Source organism: Struthio camelus, chromosome 18 (genome assembly GCF_040807025.1).
Source record: "Struthio camelus isolate bStrCam1 chromosome 18, bStrCam1.hap1, whole genome shotgun sequence".
NCBI lineage: Eukaryota > Metazoa > Chordata > Aves > Struthioniformes > Struthionidae > Struthio > Struthio camelus.
This window is the reverse complement of record NC_090959.1, coordinates 16,999,649-17,020,733: the sequence shown is the minus strand read 5'-3', so window position 1 is coordinate 17,020,733 and position 21,085 is coordinate 16,999,649. Positions and strand designations below refer to the sequence as shown.

General features: G+C 50.2%; 1 protein-coding gene across 7 annotated transcripts in view; it reads left to right on the top strand.

Moving 5' to 3' along the window:
- The first annotated feature begins 3,197 nt into the window (after positions 1-3,197).
- The window catches only part of KCNQ2 (potassium voltage-gated channel subfamily Q member 2), an 83,369-nt gene continuing 65,481 nt past the window's right edge, over positions 3,198-21,085 (top strand). For all 7 annotated transcript variants that reach the window (XM_068912304.1, XM_068912301.1, XM_068912303.1 and 4 more), the window contains exon 1: positions 3,198-3,536. In XM_068912304.1, the coding sequence (XP_068768405.1) occupies positions 3,241-3,536 (296 nt within the window). In that variant the 5' untranslated portion in view covers positions 3,198-3,240. The remainder of the gene's footprint in view (positions 3,537-21,085) is intronic.

Sequence of the window (21,085 nt, the reverse complement as noted above, 5' to 3'; positions counted from 1 at the left end):
GGTATTCATGTTTTAAAGCTATCAGTAGTGTTGAAGTAAAGAACTTATTCAATAATTCTGTTTGTTTGTGGAGACATAATGCCCTTGGATCAGACAAAAGCACCTTCCCAGCACTGCTTGTATATACTTCATTAATTCACACAGTGTTAGCAGCTGTGCCTTTTCTTCTGTCCCTTAGCAGGAGCACCAACACAGCAGACCTCATTTTTGAAATTGCCCTGCTCCAGATGCTGGGGCAGGGCATCTCAGCTGTATGAATGTTTGTATTCCAGTTGTTCCCAAGAGACCACTGCTCCTAATGGGGTTGTGACATGATAGGCACTGTGCAAGCGCGTACTGAGGGAGTGCTCTTAGGAGCTTGCAGGCTGAAGGAGCAGGGACGAAAGTGGCTGTTGATGTGATCAGACCCAGAACACTTTGACAGAGGGAGCACAATACAGCTCTCCTGCCACCCAAGGCAAAGCCCCTTCCACTCAGCGAAGCTACTTCTAAACACACAACTATTATATTCACTGTTAAGCCATGAAACACCTCTAGAGAAGGTGTCAAGGATACCTGAAGCACCCAAGGAGAAGAGAGGGAAGGAGTAAGACTAGATCAGGTCTTCGCCTATGGCTTCAGGCCTTTTCCACCTCCCCAAGGATTGCTCTGTTTGCAGCTAATGCACACAGCTGGGTTCCCATAGTCCGGAGGAATATCCTTGGTGCCAGTTGCTTACAGGGCCTTGATTGTCTTCGCCTAAGGTTTTACCTCCCTCCCAAGTTAGGCAACCCCTGAGAGCTGGTATGACCTCTCTCTTTCTTTCCTGGCATCTCACTCAGCCCATCTAGCGCTCAGGAGGGAAGAAATCTCATCCCTTCCCTTGGCCCACTCCTGTTTTTGTGATAGTCTCAGAGATAGGCGAACCCAAAAGCTGCACTGCAGCACAACACTGCAAATGCCCGACTAATTAGGCAAAGAGGAGTGAGATGAATTTAGATTCTTCTTTAGGGCTCACAGACTATTTGTAATCTTGAATTTGTTAATTGAAAATTGCTTCCTCTGTTTGTTGTTGGCCTTTTTGTGGAGGGGGATATTTCCTGCTTTTAGACTGTGTAGCTGGATCTATAATAATGCACTTTGTACATTAGTGCCAGGCACATTTGTAATTGGCTACCCTATTAAAGAACAATAATGATCTTACAAGTGTTCACAAATAATGAATAGAATGGCCCCTCGCTGAATTGACTAATTTATTCACTGACATACTTGCAGATCTGTTTTTCTATTATTTAACCCAGCTTTAGTTTTCTGCCTGACTTGCAGAGATGACTTCTTTCAGCTATATGTTGGAGAGAATATGGGTCACAGGAAACATACTGTTCATAAAAATGTAGGGCTGCTCCATGCCGATTCTTCTTTTAATGTGCAGGATGGAATTTGGAGAGTAAATGGCAGGTATTTAAGTCTCAATGTTCCTCTAGTCCATTAGAATTTGTTGGGTTTCTCCTGAGGCGTAAGGAGACAACCAAAAAGCTACAACCAGGACTTGGGAAATGTACTCTGGGAGCTTTGGTTGATCTTCTCATTTAAATATAAAAAACTATCAACAATACTGACTGGCAGGATTGGTTTTCCAGCTCCTGCCACCAACAACACAGGGGGCAGAACCACAGCTCTGCATGCTTCCTTCTCTTTATGAAATCTTGGGCAAACCGAGCTGTTTTGACGCTTCCCAAATACTTAGGTTGTGACAAGATACTTTGTGTTGAGAGAAGAGGGTCATCTGAGCTTGCAACTTTATTTACATATAGAAACATGCAGCTCAGAGATCATCTATGATTTGCTGGCTTGTAAGCAGTTAGAAAACTCCCCCAAATAGTTGCTGATGGTAGTGGGCTTGATTCTGGCTGCAGGTCTTCCCATTGCACCGCAATCATCACTTTTTGTGGAGTATAGTTGCGTGCTGCAAATACGTCTGCGTTATCTCAGGCTTCTTCAGGCTAAATGTCATCTTCTGAATCTTGTGAAGGTGCCTGAGGAGGAAATACTCCTTGGGGGCATCAACCCAGCCGCGTTGTATGGAGGAAAATGGTACACGATACCATTTTATATGGTAAAATGTACCATGTAAAAATGCTACAACCAAAATGGGGCATTAAAGAGCTGATTTTGGTCAGCACATCTGGAAATGGACTTTGTAAGCTGGACGCTTGGTCCTCTGTCCAACCTGGTGGCCACATCAGGATGGAGCTTCAGTGCATGAAATAAGCTGAATTATGAGCTTGAACCCTGGGAAAGTGTGCACAAAGGGAATGGCTTTGGACCTGGAGATTCAGCTGCGCAGTTAAGCGGGCCTCATGTCTGAGCAGCGATGCAGAGAGAGGAGCACGGCCTTTAGTCCCTCCTGCAAACCCACCCCAACACCTTCCATCGGGACTATGTTGGAGCCCCAGGGACAGGCACCCCATCGCAGGGCGTGCCCAGCTCTCCCTGCGCAGAGCAGATGATAATTCACATATGTATTACCCAGGCCTTCTCTTGGGGGGGCTTCCCTGAAGGAGCATGCCTGTGAGAATTTGGGGGGAGGGGATGCTGGGTCCTATTCTGGAGGGAGGATGATTGAAAGCATGATTTTGGGGGAGGATGCCAGAGCCTGCCTTGGGGGGGTGGGGAAGATGTCAGAGCCTGATTTTTTGATGGAGAGAGGGAATTCCTAAACCTAATTTTGGGAGGGGATGCTGGATTCTAATTTGGGGGGAGGATGTCAGAGCCTGACTTGGGGGGGGGGGGGGGAGAGATGTCAAAGCCTGATTTTTTTTTTATTTTTATTTTTTGAAGGGAGGAGGAAGTCCTGAGCCTGACTTTTGGGGAGAATGTCAGATTGATTTTGGGGGTGGGAGGAGGTGCTAGAGCCTGACTTGGAGGTACGATGCCAGCTCCTGGTTTGGGTTAAACGGCGTAGCCTGACTTTTTTAGGGGAGCGGTTCTAGGGCCTGATTTGGGGTGGAGGATGCCAGAGCTTGATTTGGGGGGGGGGGGGGGAGGGTTAACCTTCCTTCCCCCCACCTCGGGCCAGCGAGGACCGCAAAGGGTTACGGGCGGGCGGAGCTGCGGCGGGGCCGGCGGTGGGCTGAGCACATTGCAGCGGCTGCTGCGGCGGCGGCTGCGCCGGGCGCGGAGCGGCGGCGGGGAGCGGGCGGAGCCGCCCTGCCGCCCCCGGCCGTGCCCGCGGTCCCGGCTCCGGTCCCGGTCGCCGCCATGGTGCAGAAATCCCGCAACGGAGGTGTCTACCCGGGGCCCGCCGCCGAGAAGAAGCTCAAGGTGGGCTTCGTGGGGCTGGACCCCGGCGCTCCGGACTCCAGCCGGGACGGGGCGCTCCTCATCGCCGGCTCGGAGAGCACCAAACGGGGCAGCATCCTTAGCAAGCCCCGCTCCGGGGTCTCGGGCAGCGGCAAGCCCCCCAAAAGGAATGCTTTTTACCGCAAGCTGCAAAATTTCCTCTACAACGTGCTGGAGAGACCGCGGGGCTGGGCTTTCATTTACCACGCATACGTGTGAGTAAAAGGATGGGGGCCACCGCGACGGCAGGCAGCCCAGCTGCGGGAGCCCCCCGAGCCGGGGGGGCTCGGGCCGGGGGGCTCTGCGCTGCCCCTGGGCCGGGCTGCACCGTCCAGGGAAGGGGTATGTGGTGGGGGGGGGGGGGGGAAGGAATGAAGGAAACTCCGGGGAGGGGGGGGGGACAAGCTGCCCCGGCAGTGCCTTCCCCAAGGTCTCTGCAGCCCCCCTGGGTCCCCCCCCCCCGTCCGCCCCAGCTGGCGGGGGAAGGGGAGGCTCCTGCGGTCGGTGCAGGAGGCTGGAGCAGCGGGAGTGATGGGTAGCGACTGTTCCTCCGTCTTGCTTGAAATCACCATAGCAATGCTGTGAGCAGCGAGGAACAAAAAGCTCCGCTCAGGCACTGTCTCTCCTTCCCCCCCCCCCGCCCCCCCCCAGCGCTCCTTCTCCTCCATCCCCATCTTTGGCTGGTGTGTGGCTGCGAGGGGTGGGGGTTTGGGGATGGTTTTGTGGCCCTGCGCTGGCTTCTGGAGGTATTTCTCGTCCCCCCCGCCTGCCGTGGGAAGCGGCTGAATTGGAGATGTGTCTAGAAAGAAATGCTAATCAGTGTCTGGGGCTTCCTGACAGCCCGGAGCCGGAGTGGTAAACAAAGGAGCAGTCCCAGGGTGCGCATCCCCCCCTCTCCTCCCTAGCCACCCCTTTTTTAGCCAGAAATGGCCACATCTGACCCATCATTTGGCAGAAAAACACCTATATCTGAAGGTATTACTGCATGAGGAGCGCCGTTGACTTCCTGTTGTTTAGGGGATCGCAATGGGAGGGTCAAGATAAATTGCTGTGTTACTGCAACTCCCTTCCCTCTGGGACTTTCCACAGTCCCACCAGGCTCTTCTGCAGGCCTGGGTGCTGGTAGAGGCGTGGGCTTGGGTGCTCGTTTCCTTGGTGCAGATGGTTGGGGGTTTTTTTTTTTTTTTTTTTTTTTTTTTGCTTTGCATGTTTTTTGACCTCGCTAGGGCCTCTGTCAGCCCTGACAAGAAGATTTTCTGGTGTTCTTTATTTTTTTTTTTCCCCCTTTTGCATAATGATAGCCTCAGAAAAGGTGATGGGAAATGTTTTCTGCTCCTCAGCCATTTTGTACATTGAGGCCTTCCAGGGAGGTCTCGATGAGCCCAGTCTAAAAGGTAAAACGCTGCCTGTCTTGAAGGGAAGTGGGAATGTTGCTGTCCCCTCTGAGGGGCTTGGGGTGTTGCAGGAGCTTGTCCTCCCTGAGAAGATGGGAGAGGATAAAATGGAGCAGCTGTGGAGCTCAGTTGCTGCTACAATTAGGAGTCCTAAGTCCAGCACCAGGAGTCCTGAGCGAGCATCCTCTGTGCTCAGGGACATCCCCTGGAGTTGTAGGTGGTTTGTGCTGTGAAATCCTGCAGGATTTTGCAGATGGATCCAGAGTCTGCACTGTTTGCCGGTGGTTGCACCGAGGATGGAGCCGTCGTTGCGTGTGACACGGGCTGTGAGCTGTTAAACACAGGTGAAATCCCAGCTGGGGCAATGCTGGGGTGGCAATGAGAAAAGTGCAAAGGGCTGAAAGCAAAACAGCAAGCATAGCCCAGGACCGTGTGGGCTTTATAAGCGTCTTTGGCATCTTCAGCAACCCTGTCTTAACTTCTGACGTGTTTTGCTGTCCGGAGTGGCAGCTGGCAGTTGCTTGGGCCCGCTCCACAGCAGAGCTGTCACAGTGAGTAACGCTCGCGAGGCAGGACTGGGTCACCCCAAACTGCCTCCTGCCAGGGCTCGTTTTCCCGTGTGAGCCGCCCGCGGCTGCCAGGCCAGCACCGGGTGCTGCTTCGCGCGTGCCGCGCAGCAGCCTTGCTCCAGGCGACTCCTGCACGAGCCGGTGCGTTTCTGCTGGGCTCGTGATTCCACCGGTACCGGCCGGGACGCCGCACAGAGTCGTGCCCTCTGCTTAGAAACCGCTGGCTGCGATGTGCCAGGAGCTGGGGCTGCCTCCCTGCGTTCCCTTGCTGGTGCGGATGCCCCAGCAGGCAGCAGATGAACTGCTGCAAAACCGTTGCCTTACCCCCACCCCGAGCACCCGTCAGGAAATGGAGGCTGAATTTGGGGCTGAATTGCACCAGTGTCTGTGAAGCATCAGCAGTACAAATAGTTTTGACGGCATATCAGGAAGTTAGGTGGACTTGAGTCTTCTGAACTGTTCATCTGATAGGTTTTGCCTTGGCAGTTTGTTCATATAATGCTTGAAGAGGTGAAGATGATGATAAACAGCAGGCAAAGTCACTGGGATAAAGCTTACCCACCAGTCATCCCCCTTTCCCATGCACCGGGATTGCCTGGATGAGTCCGGCACTGTCGGTGCCAGGTTTGTACGTATTTGAATGGGAGGGATAGTTTCCTGGGTTTCTGTAATCCAGCCAGACAGGACAGGTAAAAGGCTTAGTGACTGCTCACGTGCACACCAAAAAAAAAAAAAAAAGAGGGCGAAGAGGTTGGCTCAAGGTCATAAAGTTTATATCTGGGAGAACTGGAGTCAACCCAGGCATCCTCAGTACCAGTGCGGAGTCCCAGTCGGTAGGTCACACTGACCTCTCTTGCCTGAAACCCTGTTTTGTGCTAGAGCCTTGAACACAGTCAAGGTATCAAGCCTTTAGCTTTGATACCGCGTGCTTGTGTGCAGGAGTCTTGAAGGAGACTCCGGATCAGGGAGCCCTGTCCTGCCGGCTGGCTCAGACATTGCACTGCTTAATCCCTCCATAACTGGCCCCGGTCTAAAAACAACCCCATTTCTCTGCTCCTGCTATTCACAGGGACTATTTTTGCACTAAGAGTTAGGAACTATTTCCGGCATGAATGAGTTGCTGACCCTGCAATGTTGGATTTTTAGCTTGTAGAGCTCTTTATAGACCTGGCTGTATTTCCAGATGTGGACCTGCCTCCTCTCAGCCCTTGTTGCCCGGAGGTCTCCGTCCGCAGATGTTTCAGCTCCATGCATTTCCCTGGGGCTCGCGAGCGCTTCGGAGATGCCTTGGCCGTTGCACAGCATGCAGCAGAGCGGAGACAGCTACCTCCTTTGATCCTCAGGCACTTGAGCAGCCTCCCTACACCTGAATGTTAAAGCACAAACAATAGAGACTCTTCCAACATAGACATGTTTTCATAAATGAGAGGTGCCTCTGTTAAATACAGAGTATCGGTGTACTGGTGTATATCAGCCTGTTTTGCAGGCTGATATTGCGCTGTGCATTTGGTGCACTACCTTGAGATCCAGGTGCAAGTTGCATTTGTTCCCATTGCTGCATCTTGGCTCCAGTTTGTGTGATTTTTTTTTTCCCCCCCCTCCTCTTTCTGTTGCCCCTCATTCCGCTTTGCACTGTTTCATGCATGAGAAAATAAGGAAATTCCATGCAGCTGCCCCCCAGCCCCAAATTCCTTAATGCAGTCTCATCTTGGATGTTGCCTCTGTAAAAGCGCTAAATTAACCTCCGTGAGCAAAAGCAGTATTTTGTGTTCCTGTGCTGTGATTCGTGTTTATACTTAATAGCTCTTCCCATGCTGACACTCCTGGGTGACCTACTCATGGTATGTGTGTGTGCACGTATATATTTGTATATATATGCTAGACCTGGGTGTCTACGCCAGCTCTGCCTGCTGAGCGGCAGTTCTGCCACAGCCTTGTGCCTGTGTGGATGGCTGAGCCAGATGGGGCCCCTTTTTTGAGCGTGGCTGGAGGTGGACCCCAGATCGCAGAGGTTTGGGCTTCCTGTATCCCAGGGAGCCTGGGAAGATGGGAATCTTCCAATCCTTCTCTCTGGTCCTTTTTTTTTTTTCTTATGGGCAGAGCCTTAACAGTGCAGCACACGGCCTCATTCTGTTCAAGATGCAGCTGAAATTTGAAAAGTTAAACCCTGCCTAGCGAGTAGTCCAGGCTTTTAGAGGGAGATGGTAGCCCTTAGACCCTGAGGTAGTTCTCTGCGTTTTGCCTCCAAAATCATTCCATTTTACTTCTCTTCATAGTTCAACAACTTTTTTTTTCCTTGTCCTTGGACCTTGCTTATTGTAACCTGTTCTGTGTTTCATGGTGCTGAGTTCCCAGGGCTCCAACACTTGAAAGTGATCCCCTTCCCCCTCCCCACCCCGACCACCCATCTTATTTTAGGAGAGATTGTTATGCTCAGTCCTAATCTAAACCAGGAACTTATGCTGGTACCCACCTAACCTAAGTGTATCTGGAAATACGTTTCTGATCGTCTGGGTGAGCTGCTTGTGCTCAAGTTCCTGAGCTGACGGGAGGGGAGGGCTGGGCTTGGGGCAGTAATAAGAAAACAATATATTCACTCATTTAGAGGCTTCTAAAGCTGTATGCACGGGGCAAATGTAGTTCTTGCCTTTCCTAGTTTCCTGCTTTAAATTTACAACCTTAATGTGTCTTTTAGCTGAGTTAAAAATAGTCCGGGTGCATTTTTTATCTGCATAGCATGCACCATACATTCAGTTAATTAAGCATGGGCTCAAACTTAAATTCTAATGAAGAAGAAGGAGATTTCCCCTCTGGCTGCCTAATTCCATTATAATTTTCTTATGCCATCCCTCTACCATTTTGTCTTTTCCGTTTAAGTCCGAAGACCGGTCTCTCTCTGGAAAGCCCCCTCGTCCTGGCCACGAGCCCCTGCCGAGGCTGGGCTGCTGCGTGCCATCTTCTCGAGGGAGCTCGCGGCCGCCAGCTCAGCGCTCCCGCAGCCTGGCACCGCCGCACGCCAACGGCAGCGGCGAGAGAAGGACGGAGAGGTTTCGCTTGCTGGGAGCTGCAGAGTTTCTCGGTGCAGAGGTGGTCTCTGTCATTGCTCCTTCTGTCCCTCAGGGCCTGACGAGAGTGTTTTTATTTCGTGCAGACCTGTTCTCGGGTGTGTTTTTGCGCAGGCTCCCATTGAAAGGCTCTGGGAATCCCCCGCTGTTTTTCTGCTGCCTTGATTGGGTTTCTTGTCAGCTCTCATGGTTTTTTGCACTTGTTTGTTTTTTGGTTTTGTTTTCCTTTTCCTTATTTTAAGGCATTCTCTAATTATGAGTAAATATAGTTTGGCTCTGGCTCCTCCATACTCTGCCCTAAGCCTAGAGGGGTCGTGGTTCGTGGCAAGCGCTGACCCAGAGTGAGTTTTGCTGCTTACAGTGACAGTGGTGCCAACCTTTCAGCCTGTCCATCAGTGACCGGCAGGGCCACCCTTGTCCCAGAGCTGTACGCGTTTATGCAAGTGTGGTCTATTTGCATGGGCCGCTGCCACCAGCTGAAACATGCTGATACTGAGTGTTCCAGCCTGAAAGGAAAAAGAAAAATCAGTGCTGGGTTTGTGAAGGGCTCTGGGAGTTGGGATGCTTGGTCAGCTCCACGCAGGCTGAAACGCTGTGCTGGATGATTGGAGGCTCCTTTTCGTTCCTGCCTAGCAGCACCTGGAATAAATCTGCTTCCTGCAGGAGAGATGGACCTAGCCTGGGCTCCATCTGCATCCCCTTCCAGGCTGTTTCCTTATCCTTTAGTGGGATCATTCTCCCTCTTGGCAGCGGATGACAGAGAAGGTTGCAAGGCGGCATGCAGGTCTATGGTAGAGCACAAACTATAGTCATCCTCTGTTTTTTTATTTTACTGCAATAGGCACATATGTTCCCTTGCTTGTACCTTGTTCTCCAGCACCAACCCTTGCATTTGCTTTCCTATCAGGGAGGAGAAGTAGCTGAGACCACCTCAAAAGTGGGCAAATTTCCTGGGAGGAGGTGGGGCCAATACAGATCCTCCTGAATGCTGATTCCCCTGGAGTGCTCCCCCTTGGTCGCGTTCACCCCGTCTGGAGAAAGCGCCGTTGCTGTGGTAGGACAAGGTGGGCAGTCACAGCTAGGGACGTGCCTTGTCATTTGGGAATGAATCCTGAAGTCTTTAAATTGGTTGGCAGTAGCGTCTGTGTGTTGGTCTGGCTCCCTGCAAGATTATGCAGCACTGACAAAACTCAGGGTTGAATCCACACATCTCTCCTTCAGGGCTGGGAAATATTCCTGTCTTGGAGGGTGGGGCAGTTTCAATGAAACCTTGCTTTATTGGGTCTGAATTTGGGGAGTTTTCTTGTTTCTCATTTTTGCTCCTTTGACAGTGGGTACAATGATTCTTTTCTTCTTGATCCAGAGAGTCCTATTAAGCACGTGGGATAGAGCTGCCCATAGAGAACTCCTGTGTGTGTTGAGCTTAATGGACCTGCAGGGCTTGCTACCATCAGGCTTTGGCTTCCAGCCCTGATGGTCTCGGCCTTGGCTTCGTGCGACCCCAGGGAGCACGGAAAGCTTCAAGATATAATGTCTCACGGCCTCCTCTCCTGCTGCTTAGTCAGAGCTTGGTGGGAGCAACCTGATTTCACTTGCTTTAATGTGTCATGTTCCAGTCATCGCATTCGCCGCACACTGACATGAGCAAAATGAAGAAACAAACCAGTCCTCCAAATGACCTCTTTTCTGTATTGCAACACACCTGAGCGAGATGAGTCTTCCTTTGGCTCTATTTGTCATAGGAAGGAATAACCCAGAAAGCAGGTCCCAAATCATATACTTAAGAGAGGATGGACACTTGCTTAAACAAAGAGATACAGCTAAAAAAAATTTTTTTTTTTAGCATTGCAGCAGAGGGCAGAAGCATAGCTGAGTATGCCACTGCTGTTGCTTTGGCCAGACAGGAGAAGTAGGGTAGAGGGTTAGCCTGTTGGTTAGACATCAGTGGGGCTTACCAGGATAACAAAGCACAGAAGTTTCTATCTTGCATTTTGTGATTTAAGCAGCAAACATTTAGCCTTGCATAATCCCTTTTAAGGTAGTCCAAACGCTGAGCTGGTTTCTCTGTCGGTTCTTGAGGGACAGATTCCTCTTTAAAATTGTGGAGGCAGGGAGATGCGCTGTTCTCTTTTTTCTTGTATGTAATCTCCTGTAGAGTAGATGCAGGAGAAGCTGAGAGTGATTCCTACGAAGAATTAAATTTTGTTTATGGCATGATTTTCATGCAAATGTGAGTCAGATCCTGCCTGTTGTGAATGCCCCTGATTCCCAATGTATTGAAGAGAGATGAGATCTTCAGCACTGAGCAGGATAAGCCCCTTCTTTCCCTAATGATTCACATTGCTATAGGATAATGCAATGGCTTTTAGGCCTCAACAGTCAAAAAGAAATAGTATTTTGAAAACAGATTATAGTGGTGGCCTTAACTGAGTTGTCTGAATGTATTTAGAAACGAGCTGTATTGCAAGGTGATTTGACTCACGTGCATGCTATGGCAAAATTAGGTAACGCAGAAAGACAGCCGGGTGCGACGCCAGTGGATCGACGTGCAGTCCAGCCAGGGCGGCTGGGTCTTCCACTGCTATCCATTTAAATGGCTCCTAACCGCGTTCCAGCTCTGAAACACTTGGGCTACTCTGACGCTCACTTATGGCAAAGGATGTCCCCACCAGGACTGCAGGAATAGTTATTTGAATGTAGCCCCTTGGTGGATGTTCCTGTCCACCTAGATTAAAAGGAAAAGGTCATTTTTCTCCAGTAAGAATGAGTTAAGCGATATCATTAATTCACTGAAGCTGCCAGGTGACCTCAGCTCCCCACACAGTCCTCTCAGCCTTTCCCTGGGTAAACTGAATGCAGCATCCTATGATATATAAATTGAAGATGCTTCTGGAGGTCATGTGCATTTATTCTAAAGCACTGAATTAATTAAATATAGTGCTGTCTGATGGGGAATGTCTCACGCGGAAGTCACTGGCTGGGATGGAGGAGAGCTGCTTTATTACAGCCTCTGGGCTTTTTAACTGTCTAGCTGCTGATAACCAAGGAAGGCTGAAACATTCCTCCGTCTAGCTGATATCTATTTTCAGTATCACTCCGGCCTCTACCGTGCTTTTTAGACATCTCTTGGGTGGTTGGTTTATTTTCTTATGATTCTTCTGAACCAGCTTTCCCCATACATCAAAGCCCTGCGTAATGCATTCCTGGTCAGAGCCATGGGCCCAGTCCCAAGGGGAGCAGGGGAACAGCAGCGCACAGTGAGGGAGACGAATCAGCAGACCTGTGCTGCCCTGTGTTATGACACGACAAGGGACAGTATTTGCAATGGGAGTGTGCGGAAGATGGAGATCAGCGTATGCTTTCCTTTCTAGACTTAAGGGAGGTGTTTGGAAAGGCTGGAGTCAGCTGTTGGTCAGTGTCTGTCCGATGACTTCTGGTGGGTGGGTGGGTGTACTGGGTGTCAGGCAAAGGACAGCCTTTTCCAAGGCATGAGAAATGGAAGAGAAGACCTGTGAGATATTCTCACCTCTTACTCTTGCTGCTGTAGGGAGGTGACTTAAAGTTACATTGGGCTCTCTGGGACTACTGGGTGCAGGATCAGCCTCAGCTTTGCAAGTCCTGTACCTGAGCAGTCACTTCCTTTGATTTGATGTTTGTGGTGTCCAGGCATTGCAGGTGGAACAGGCTTTCAGCTTGAATTCAGCGCTGAATCAGAGATGCTTAGATACCTGCTAGGTGGACTACTGAGTTCTGGGATCCTCGTGGAAATCCCAAAGGAGGTTCAGGTTGTAGGTGGGCAGATCTGCCTTCTGGAGATGCCCATTTCTCTCTCTTGATGATGGCAGGGATCTAAGTTCCCTCCATGTACTTCAGTCTTGTAGTAAAAGCTGGGCCAGATGAGCCCAGCCAACAAGAAGAGAAGACAGAGCCTGACCTCCATTTTCAAAATGGAAACCTGGGTGAGCTGAGGGGACACTAAGCATCTCCCACCTTCTGCCACAGTCTGTAGGAACTGTGACACTCAAAGCCAGAACTACTGTTTGGAAATTCCGATAAGCAAGGTCAAGATGAGAAATGGGCCTGATTCTCATTGAAATGGGCTGTCCAGGAACTGAAAGGTCCACCTTTACTCAAGAACATCTGAGAAACTGTTTTGACAAAGGGGCCTCTATAGTAAACCCCAATCAATGGGTGGACCTGCAACCCAAGCACAGTGGAAATTAGATGATAATCAAGCCTCCTAAATATTAATTGCTGTTACTAACTGCAGTTGTGTTTAGGCTCTCAGAGGTAAGTGCCCAGTAGGATGGTCAGTCTTCATTCAAAAATCTTTGTTTCTTACATCCTCTGGAGGGATGGAACCAGGCAAAAGAACATGAGGACAGACAAGGTCAGAGGGAATGACTGCTCCGCCTGGTGCAGGGGAAGAGATCGCTCTCCAGCTGAAGAGCCCAGCTGTCCACCGTGGGACTGCTGGCACTTAGTCTCTTTGGGACAAGTGGATCTGCGGTCAGGTTGAAAGAGGCAGAGATTTTGCCTTTCTGACATTTGTTCCTGGGGATTCACAAATGCTTCATTTGTAAACAAACTCTGATTTGCCTGGAAGTTCTGCTTTCTGGCTATAAAGCGCTGCCAGCCTGGGAACCTGACAGCGTCGAAGCAAAATACGGCTGAGGCGATAGCTGTCGCACACCGCAATAGATCAGCACAGCAGGGCAGGCAATTCGAATGCAGATTCTACGGATATGCTGTCACTCTTTGTAGAGTTATTATGGTACCCACGAAAAAGTCCTGACTCAAAGGTGACTCACGTACACCTCTTCCCCATCTCTTGTATGAATGCCGTAGTGTGTGTCTAGATACTTGCTGCATGTTTGTTGCAACGTCTGTTTGATATGGTTAGAAAACTAATATGTAGCGCAAAAGAAAAATGAAAATTTCGGTCAAATAATAGTTGAAATGAATACCAAAGGGAAAACAATGCTCTATTAATATTACAGTGGTGTGCAAGCACCCCTAATAGAAATGGAAGTCTACAAGCTTATGTTCTGTACGTCAAGCCAAAAGGAGACAGTCTCTGTTGTAAGGATCTTATTGTATTGAGCAGACAAGACAGATGGAAGGCATAAAATAGTTGTTGGGGGACTGCTGGTAAATGTTATCTTTGTTCCACTTTTCTTTTTAATGGTATTTGCCCAGCTTCTTATTTGCTTTTCAGTTGGTGGGTTGGTTTCTTTCTGTTCACTGAGTTCACAAAAGAAAGTAGGGATTAGAGATGCTAGTGGAAGGAGGGAAGAAAAGCCCAGAGAAGTGGTAAATAGACCATGGAGGAGCACTTTAGATTTTCTAAACTCTTTGGAAATCATTGCCAAAAGAACTTGTGCGTGAAGCTGGAAGGTGCCAGCTCTTCACCCTCTGTCCAGGCCTGGCAATCAGTGCAGTTCCCCGGGGCAGCCTCACTTGCCCTCAAGCGTTTTCTGAACTAAATGCCCATGTGGAGACTCAGGGTCTCCTAATGAATTTCCTGTTTATGAATGAAAAATGGATGTACATGATGAGACAACCTGCAGGAACGGGCTGGTATCTTGGATGACATCTTAGACCTTGCAGATGTCACTAGAAAGAGCATCTTAGGTCAGGGTTTCCTCTAACTGATCCTGGCTGGCCCAGATTTTGAGGCTGCAGCAAGGAGAGGCTTTGCACAAGAATGCAGCTCGGAAGGGGAATTTGAGCATGGGAGGTGGAGGATTTTAGGCATGCTCTTGTGAAATACCCCTTCATGGAGTGACAGGCCTCAGGCATTGCCGATAAAAATTGACCCTGGGCGAATGTTTGCGGACTTGGATGTCTTGAGTTTCCCCAGGAACTCTGATGGATTGAGAGAGGCAGGTGTATTTCTCTTTGGTCCATCCAGTGCAGGGTAAGTAAATCACTGCTTACTTTATCTGTCAGTTGGTAAGTCTATGTGTGAGCAAGGCGGAGATGGTATCAACAGATGGAAGAAACATGCCTTCATTTTTTCCATGTTAGAACAGAAGTACTGGTCAATCTACTGATGGTTTGGCTTTGATTAGAGCAGACTGTCAGAGACATGGACCAGCCTATCTGTTTTCTTAGCAAGAAATTGGCTGTACTGAAGACCTCAGTAGAGCTAACTTCAAGCCTGGAGTAGGAAGGGGCCATTTTTCTGGGATGTGGATCCTCCTGTACTGTGGGGACTTGTCTGTTTGCTGTAATCTTACTGTTCTTTACAAATACAGCGTGCAGAGGGCTGTGAATTAGGCTTATTGGTTTTCTCTCTGTTAGTGTTATATGTGACAGTCAAATGACAGCACAGGGAGACTTTTTCTCCTGTATGTTTATGGGGCTTTGCACAACTCAGCGTCCCAAAGTGGCCATTAATTGAGTTTAAGCTTGCTCAGAGGTTCTTTATCTGGCCTGAGTAACACAATAAGGAATTTAAGAGCGCTCCATCTTTCACTCAAGAGGAAAGCAAGTGAGTTTAATATAAGTATCTCTGTTATAGCTGGACAAACAGACAGTGAGGCCGTGTTGCCTTCTCACACCTCACTGAATGGTTCCAGGAGGGGCAGTGAAAGACAAAACCTCTCCCAAACAACAGGCACCTACTTGAAGGACGTAGGCTGCAGGACCACACAGGCTGACATGGCTCCTGCTTTTCTGGGCGTTGGTTCAGTTCTACTGCCACTCATCCTTCTGCTTCTCACTGCCAGGGCTGCAAGTGCCATGCATCGTCCAGCTAAGCTCTCACTGGGCCTTCCTCCAAATTTCCTTGGGTTTATTAGCGCTGATTTGTGCTTTAAGGTCTAGTGAGACTCCTGAGTCATCTCCTTAGGCAGGCAGCGATTTATTTCAGTATGTGTGTTACACTCCCTGGGAGTGGGTGTCTCTCTTCCGCTTTCAGATCCTGCCCTGACTCTTTATATAGACTCCAGGATTGAATCGGCAGCAAAACCAACCCTCAAACTGGCTCCGCTGGTGAGATTCCTGCTGCCGACCTTATCTCTCCTGGCTAAAGGGGCATGGCTATATGGTGCATGGGTAGGAGTTTGCATGAGATGTCTGTCCGTCTTGGGGTTGCTGAGGTCTTAGGACAGATTGTTGGGAAAGAGCTTGCTGACTGGCTGTGTCCAGGAGCAGTCCTCACTCTACAGTGGCTCGTCGTCAAGTGGGGAGCATGGTTTGTACTTCTGGGCACTGCAGCAGTAACATCCCTGAGAAGCCCTGGTGCATCTCTTGAAGTTGAATTTTTGGTTAGTGGGACTTTTCTTCTCTGGGAGAGGTGAGATATATCTGAGTGGCTGTAATTATCTGCTGGCATCACGGCGGAGACCAGTGGTGCCATGAGCAAATGCAGACAAGGCTCCTCAGAGACATTTACAGCACAGGAGCCACCTGGTTAGGAGGAACTTCACTCCCTATCGCGCTCATTTTCCCTAGGTTGGCCCTTTCCAGATACATACCATGTTTGCTTGGTGGCCTTAGTACCCCTGCAGAAAGCTGCCTCGCTGTGTATGAGTTTGGGGGAGCAGGGAAAGTCGCCCTCATGTAGCAGCTTGCTGGAGAGCTGTGAAAAAATCATAAAGCGTCCATAAAGAGGACAGGCTAATAACAGTGTGCTTGTCCTAAAGCTGTCTTCACACCCAGCTAAGCATCATCCTGAGCCACAGGGACAAGTCCTCATGTCATTATGTCTTAAAACTAAATTGCCAGCACTTCACGAGGGCTCTGCCTCCAAAGCCTGAGGGATCTATGCATTTAATACGTATCCAGCCCGAAACAAATTTTGTTAATGTGACCTCGTGATTTGATCCTTGTGGCTACTGCATGCATGTCACTGTGGTCTTCTCTTTTGTAGTTGTAGCTGTTTCTGTGTGGAAGGAAGAGACCTAGACAGAAAGAATTTCCTGAGCTCTTTAACTTGTCAGACATGACATGTGGTTACATAGTCCTTTGCACTGAATTTTCCATGTTTTTCTTGTTTCTCCCTTTAATAGCTAGATGTTTTTAATGCTATTCTTGTTTAGCAGCTTCTCTGTTAGCATACCAGTTAATGAGGAGTGGGAAGAATTCGTGCACTGACCTATTGCTGCTGCTGCTGTTTTTCTTTTCCGCAACAGAAATCAGATATAATTTGAAATCTTCTATGAACTGCTCCTCCAGGGCCTGAGCTTGCACTCCCTCCTCCAGTGAACGTCTGCAGGAGGTGGGAGCACCTCGAGTTTCCTTAGTGGTGCAGAGCAAGCTGATGAGGTTCAGTCTGTGAATCGGTAATCTCGCATCTGGGATAAATAGCCCCATGTAGGTCTGAAACTTGGTTTTAAGTCAGCGATGACTTAATCTGCCTCAACACTGGGAGGAATGAATTAAGATTGTGTCTATGTGGCAAGGTAAAGAGAGTGTCTACACAGGACAGATGAACGGGACTCTAAAGATGTCTCTGTCTCTCCAGTGGCTCTGCAGGGAGATAGGACTTCCTTAGAGAGCCGTCTACTCTAGGTGTAGCCATGTAAGAGCAGGTGAGACCTACCCCAACCTCAGCTCTCCACCCTGTGCTTAGGAATAGCCAAATTCAGGAGATCCAGTAGTACACTGGGCTTGGCATTGCCTGGGCTTGATCCATTTGTATGCAAGAACTTGGGCACCTACGAAAGGGCTGAGCATGCTGGAGGGCTCCTTCTCTGAAGAGCTGGGGACTGTGGCTCCCCCGTCCTCTGAGTGCTCCTATTTGCAGAGTGCTCAGTGGACAGGACTGGTCCTGTCCGAGATTTTTCCTACCTCTGTTGTCTCAGGTTTTATTGTTTTCTTCTCTGGGGCTCTCGGCTGGTGAGGGATGGCATTTCTGTCATCTTCAATTGTATGTGGCCATTAGGATCCCCTGGCTTTGCTGCCAGAACCTCCTTCTCTGCTTGCTGTGGGCAGGTATATCGCTATCGCAGCCGTCGAGTTAAAACAAGCCAATGCAAATTTCCCTTGTGAGCCCAGATGTCGCTTTTGGTTTGCTCTGGTTGTTTCTGGGTGCGTGTGTTTTCCTCCTTCCCTTTGCTGTTTTACAAAAGACGTAAGTGTAACTGCTGCCCCGAGCTCCTCGTGCTGCAGACATGGGAGTGGATAACTCCTCTCTAGGGGCTCTCGTTGCCCCCAGAGAGCGTGTCTGGCTCTGTGCCTGCCTCATGGGGACAGGGGTGTTGCTTTGGGTTTGGAGACCCATGGGGACACCTCCAGCTAAGCAGCCCTTTGGGAACCCTGGGTTGCCTTTGGATGTTAGTGGTGGGAGAAAGCTCACCCCCCCAGTACCAAGTGTTTATTCACTCTCTGCTATTTTACGACTTGAGGTTAGTTCCCTGGCGCAGGCAGGACAGAGCTGCTCTGACTCCAATCAGTTCATGCTCTGACACCTTGCTGCAGACACGCTTCTCGGAGTGGTTTCATCATCTCAGTACTAGGAACATACAGATAGGGATGCTTCCCCTGATGGACCCGTTTCTTTTTCCTTGTAGACCCCTGGGTTGCAAGTTAATGTCTATAGGCCCTTCAAAAAACCCCAGTTGAGTGTGGATGCAAGGAGACCTGCCAGCCCTTGCCTTTGCACCCTCCCACCTGGGAAATGTCAAGTTCTTGCGCAAAAAATCTGATTAATTGCCTGCATAAAAGAAACCTGCATAAAAGGATGGAGTTAAAAGGTGCTATGATAGATAATTTTTGTGCTAGACCTTTGCAGGTTGTCTCCTAGCTGGTGTTGGGAGGAAAATTCCCAGCAAGCACTTCTGTTGGATTTGCCTCTTTTTGCCACCCCTCTCTGCAAACGCTCTACAGGGAGAATGAGTGCGTCTGGGGACACGCTCAGGTGAGCAAGCCTGCCCAGCCCCAGCTGGCTGCAAACCAGCCAAAATGGGCTACACCTCCCAAAGGATCTGCATTCTGATCTAGGCCTGGCCTCTTGGCCCTTCTCCGCGTGGGAGCAGAGGACTATTTCCCAATTTAAAAAAAAAAAAAAAGAGAGAGAGAGAGAGAAGTTCATTAATTCATTAAGCTAATGGAGGGCCAGCAGCCCCATACGTAGCTGGGGAGGCCCGTCAAGCCGCATCCCCACGTGATGTACGCAGGGGAGAGCAGCTGGAGTGGAGCCTGACCCTGCGGCCGTGTTACCTGGTGAGACGCGCACTGTGCACCGCCGCCCGGGGAGGGCAGAGCGTGAGTCAGCAGAGAGCAGCCCTACCGAGGGGCTGGCTTGGCGCAAACCTGATGGCGTGCCTCTGTTGTTTTTCATTTACTGAAAGTGCAGCAGAAATTAAGTGAAGTTAATTAAACTTTTTTTTTTCTTCCTCCTTCCCTGCTTCCTTTTGCTGCTTCTTGAGGGAAGATTGGAGGACTGAAAAAGTATGATTGAGCTAAATTCTGAGCATCCTCTCGTGAGTGCAGAAGAGAGCCCCTGGGACTGCAGGGAAGGGCCCCGTGATTACGGGCAGCCTCCTGCGAGGCCGGGTTGCGCGACCTGCATGGATAGCTGCTGCGGCTCTGTTCAGCAGCCGGCGCATGATGCTGTAACTCCGGATACTACCTGGCTCTCATCCATGCATTGCTTTTATCACCGTCGGTGTCCCCAGCGTACAGCACAGACCGCTAGCACGGCTCTGAGCCAAGAAGGAGGTAGGAAGGAGAGCAGAGGATCCTAAAAGGCCATTTGATATTTACAGAGCCTGGTGGTGACATAATTCCCGGACAGCCCAGGTGCATCACAGACTGGCTGACGGGTCACTGAGGAGCTCTTGCTACAATGCCCCCAAGTAAAAGCAACTCTGCCCTGGCGCAGTCAGGAGCAAAGAGGCAGCAAGCCCCGATGGGGAAGAGTTGCGTTGCAGAGTGCTCGTTCCCTTTGCACGGACTTTTCCATGTGGGTTAAACAAGATGAGCCAAGTTAACAGCTGGGAAAGGGATTTAGTTCTGTAGCATCTAGTGCCCCGGACGGAGAGGGAGGGTCTGACGCTGGAGCAGAGACCTCTGCTGCGGATGGTGTTGTGCGTGGGGGAGTTGGCCCTGCTTACTCTCACGTGTCTGTGTGCTGTCCCAAAATTGCGGGTTTTGCCTCTTGGGTCCAAGCATGCCTTGGTTACTGTTGCCCTGTGCAGGACCTTCATGTAGGTTTGAGGTATCTACTCTAGAAGGATTTATTTGCTCACTGGGGGCTATGAGTGTCTTGAGTTATGTACAAACTTACCGGTGCCTCTGTGGGTGGGAGAGAATCGTTATCTCCATTTTCCAGTTTGGGTTGGGACATGCAGTATGGAGGAATTTGCTGACACAAGATGCCCGTGCCATAGTCTGCCATCCCTGAACACTGTGCCGTGATGCTGCCCTCCCTCCTCCAGCAATGTTGATGGTCTCCCAAACAGACAAGGAGACTTCAGCTTGTGCCTCTGTCCCATCAGGCCTTCCCGGGAGTTAAATTGTTAAAGAATGTCTCTGATCTCCATTATAAAAGTTGTTAGAGCATAGCTACTTGTTAGAATAGAAAATACTCCATTTCCCTACTTTAACAGTTGGCTTCATCTGCTTATGGGATTTACAATAAAAAGGAAGAGTTTAAAGCAAATCATCCAGAGAGACTAGGGTGAAAAGTAAACACGTGGAAATAACGTAGAGGATCTTTGCAAACGGGTGTGGAGTTTTCTGTCCCTGTACTACGTGGTGGCTGGTCTGTATCTTCTACCTGACAGAAAATCAAATGCAAAAAAGATACCCTGGTGTGGCTTGTGCGTTACCGGCACCTGCCTGCCCGTGTCCATGGAGAGGCCTCTGGAGTTCAACAGTCATTGCAGACAACAGCCGAAACGTTCTCCGGCTTCCCTCGACTGCCGCATCCGGAGCGAGGCCACGGAGCGCGTGGCTCCGACCGCCGGAGCGAGCGGGGCTGGCCCCCAGCACTCTGGGAGCAAGGACCTCCCGGGCCAGCGTGGTGGGCTGAGGTGGCCCCGCTGAAATAGGAGGTTGGAGAGCGTTTGCTGCTGTGACTCTGTGACATCCGAGCGTGGAGGGAAATTCCCCTATGCGCTGTGGCTCTCTCCCTGTAGCCCATCCGAGACCCTCGGCAACGCAGCCGTGTCCTGCAGGGGATTGCAGTGGTTTGGGACTGGTTTCTGTGCAATGACCATTCGTTCAGATTATAGAGGCCCACATGAAGGTGCTGTTGCAAAGAAAAACACCTGGAGCTGGCTGCAGGCTTTCGCCAGCTGCTGAGTCAAGTGATGGATTTATGATGATTTTTGAGAGCAGGAAGCCATGGCTGCAGATTGCTGCAATGCCCAGGGTCAGACGTTTGCTTGCGCCTTGCGAGAAATCCGATGGCACCTGCTGGTTTGTAGGAGACTGGATTTTCGCAGGAGCAACGCAGGCTGCGACTCTGCTGTTTGCAGTTCTCTCGGTTTGGAAATGGCTTTGCCCTGGCAGCATCGGCACCCAGCTGCAACGAGGCTGTTTCATGGTCCTCGTCATCCCCGAGCTGAGTCGACGGGAGGGGATAAACCACAGAAACCGGCTTCAGGGTCAGCTGGACATTGGGAACAGGGTCACGCTTCTGCCGGGCTGGGTCAGGTTTCTCCCGGAGCTGGTGGAAGAGGTGCCGTCCCCTTTCCCCTCTCCCTTGAGTTAACCTGCTGCAGCGCCGCGGTGCAGTGTGGTGGGAGAGTCCCGGGGAGGCTCTTGCAGGGCCTTGGGC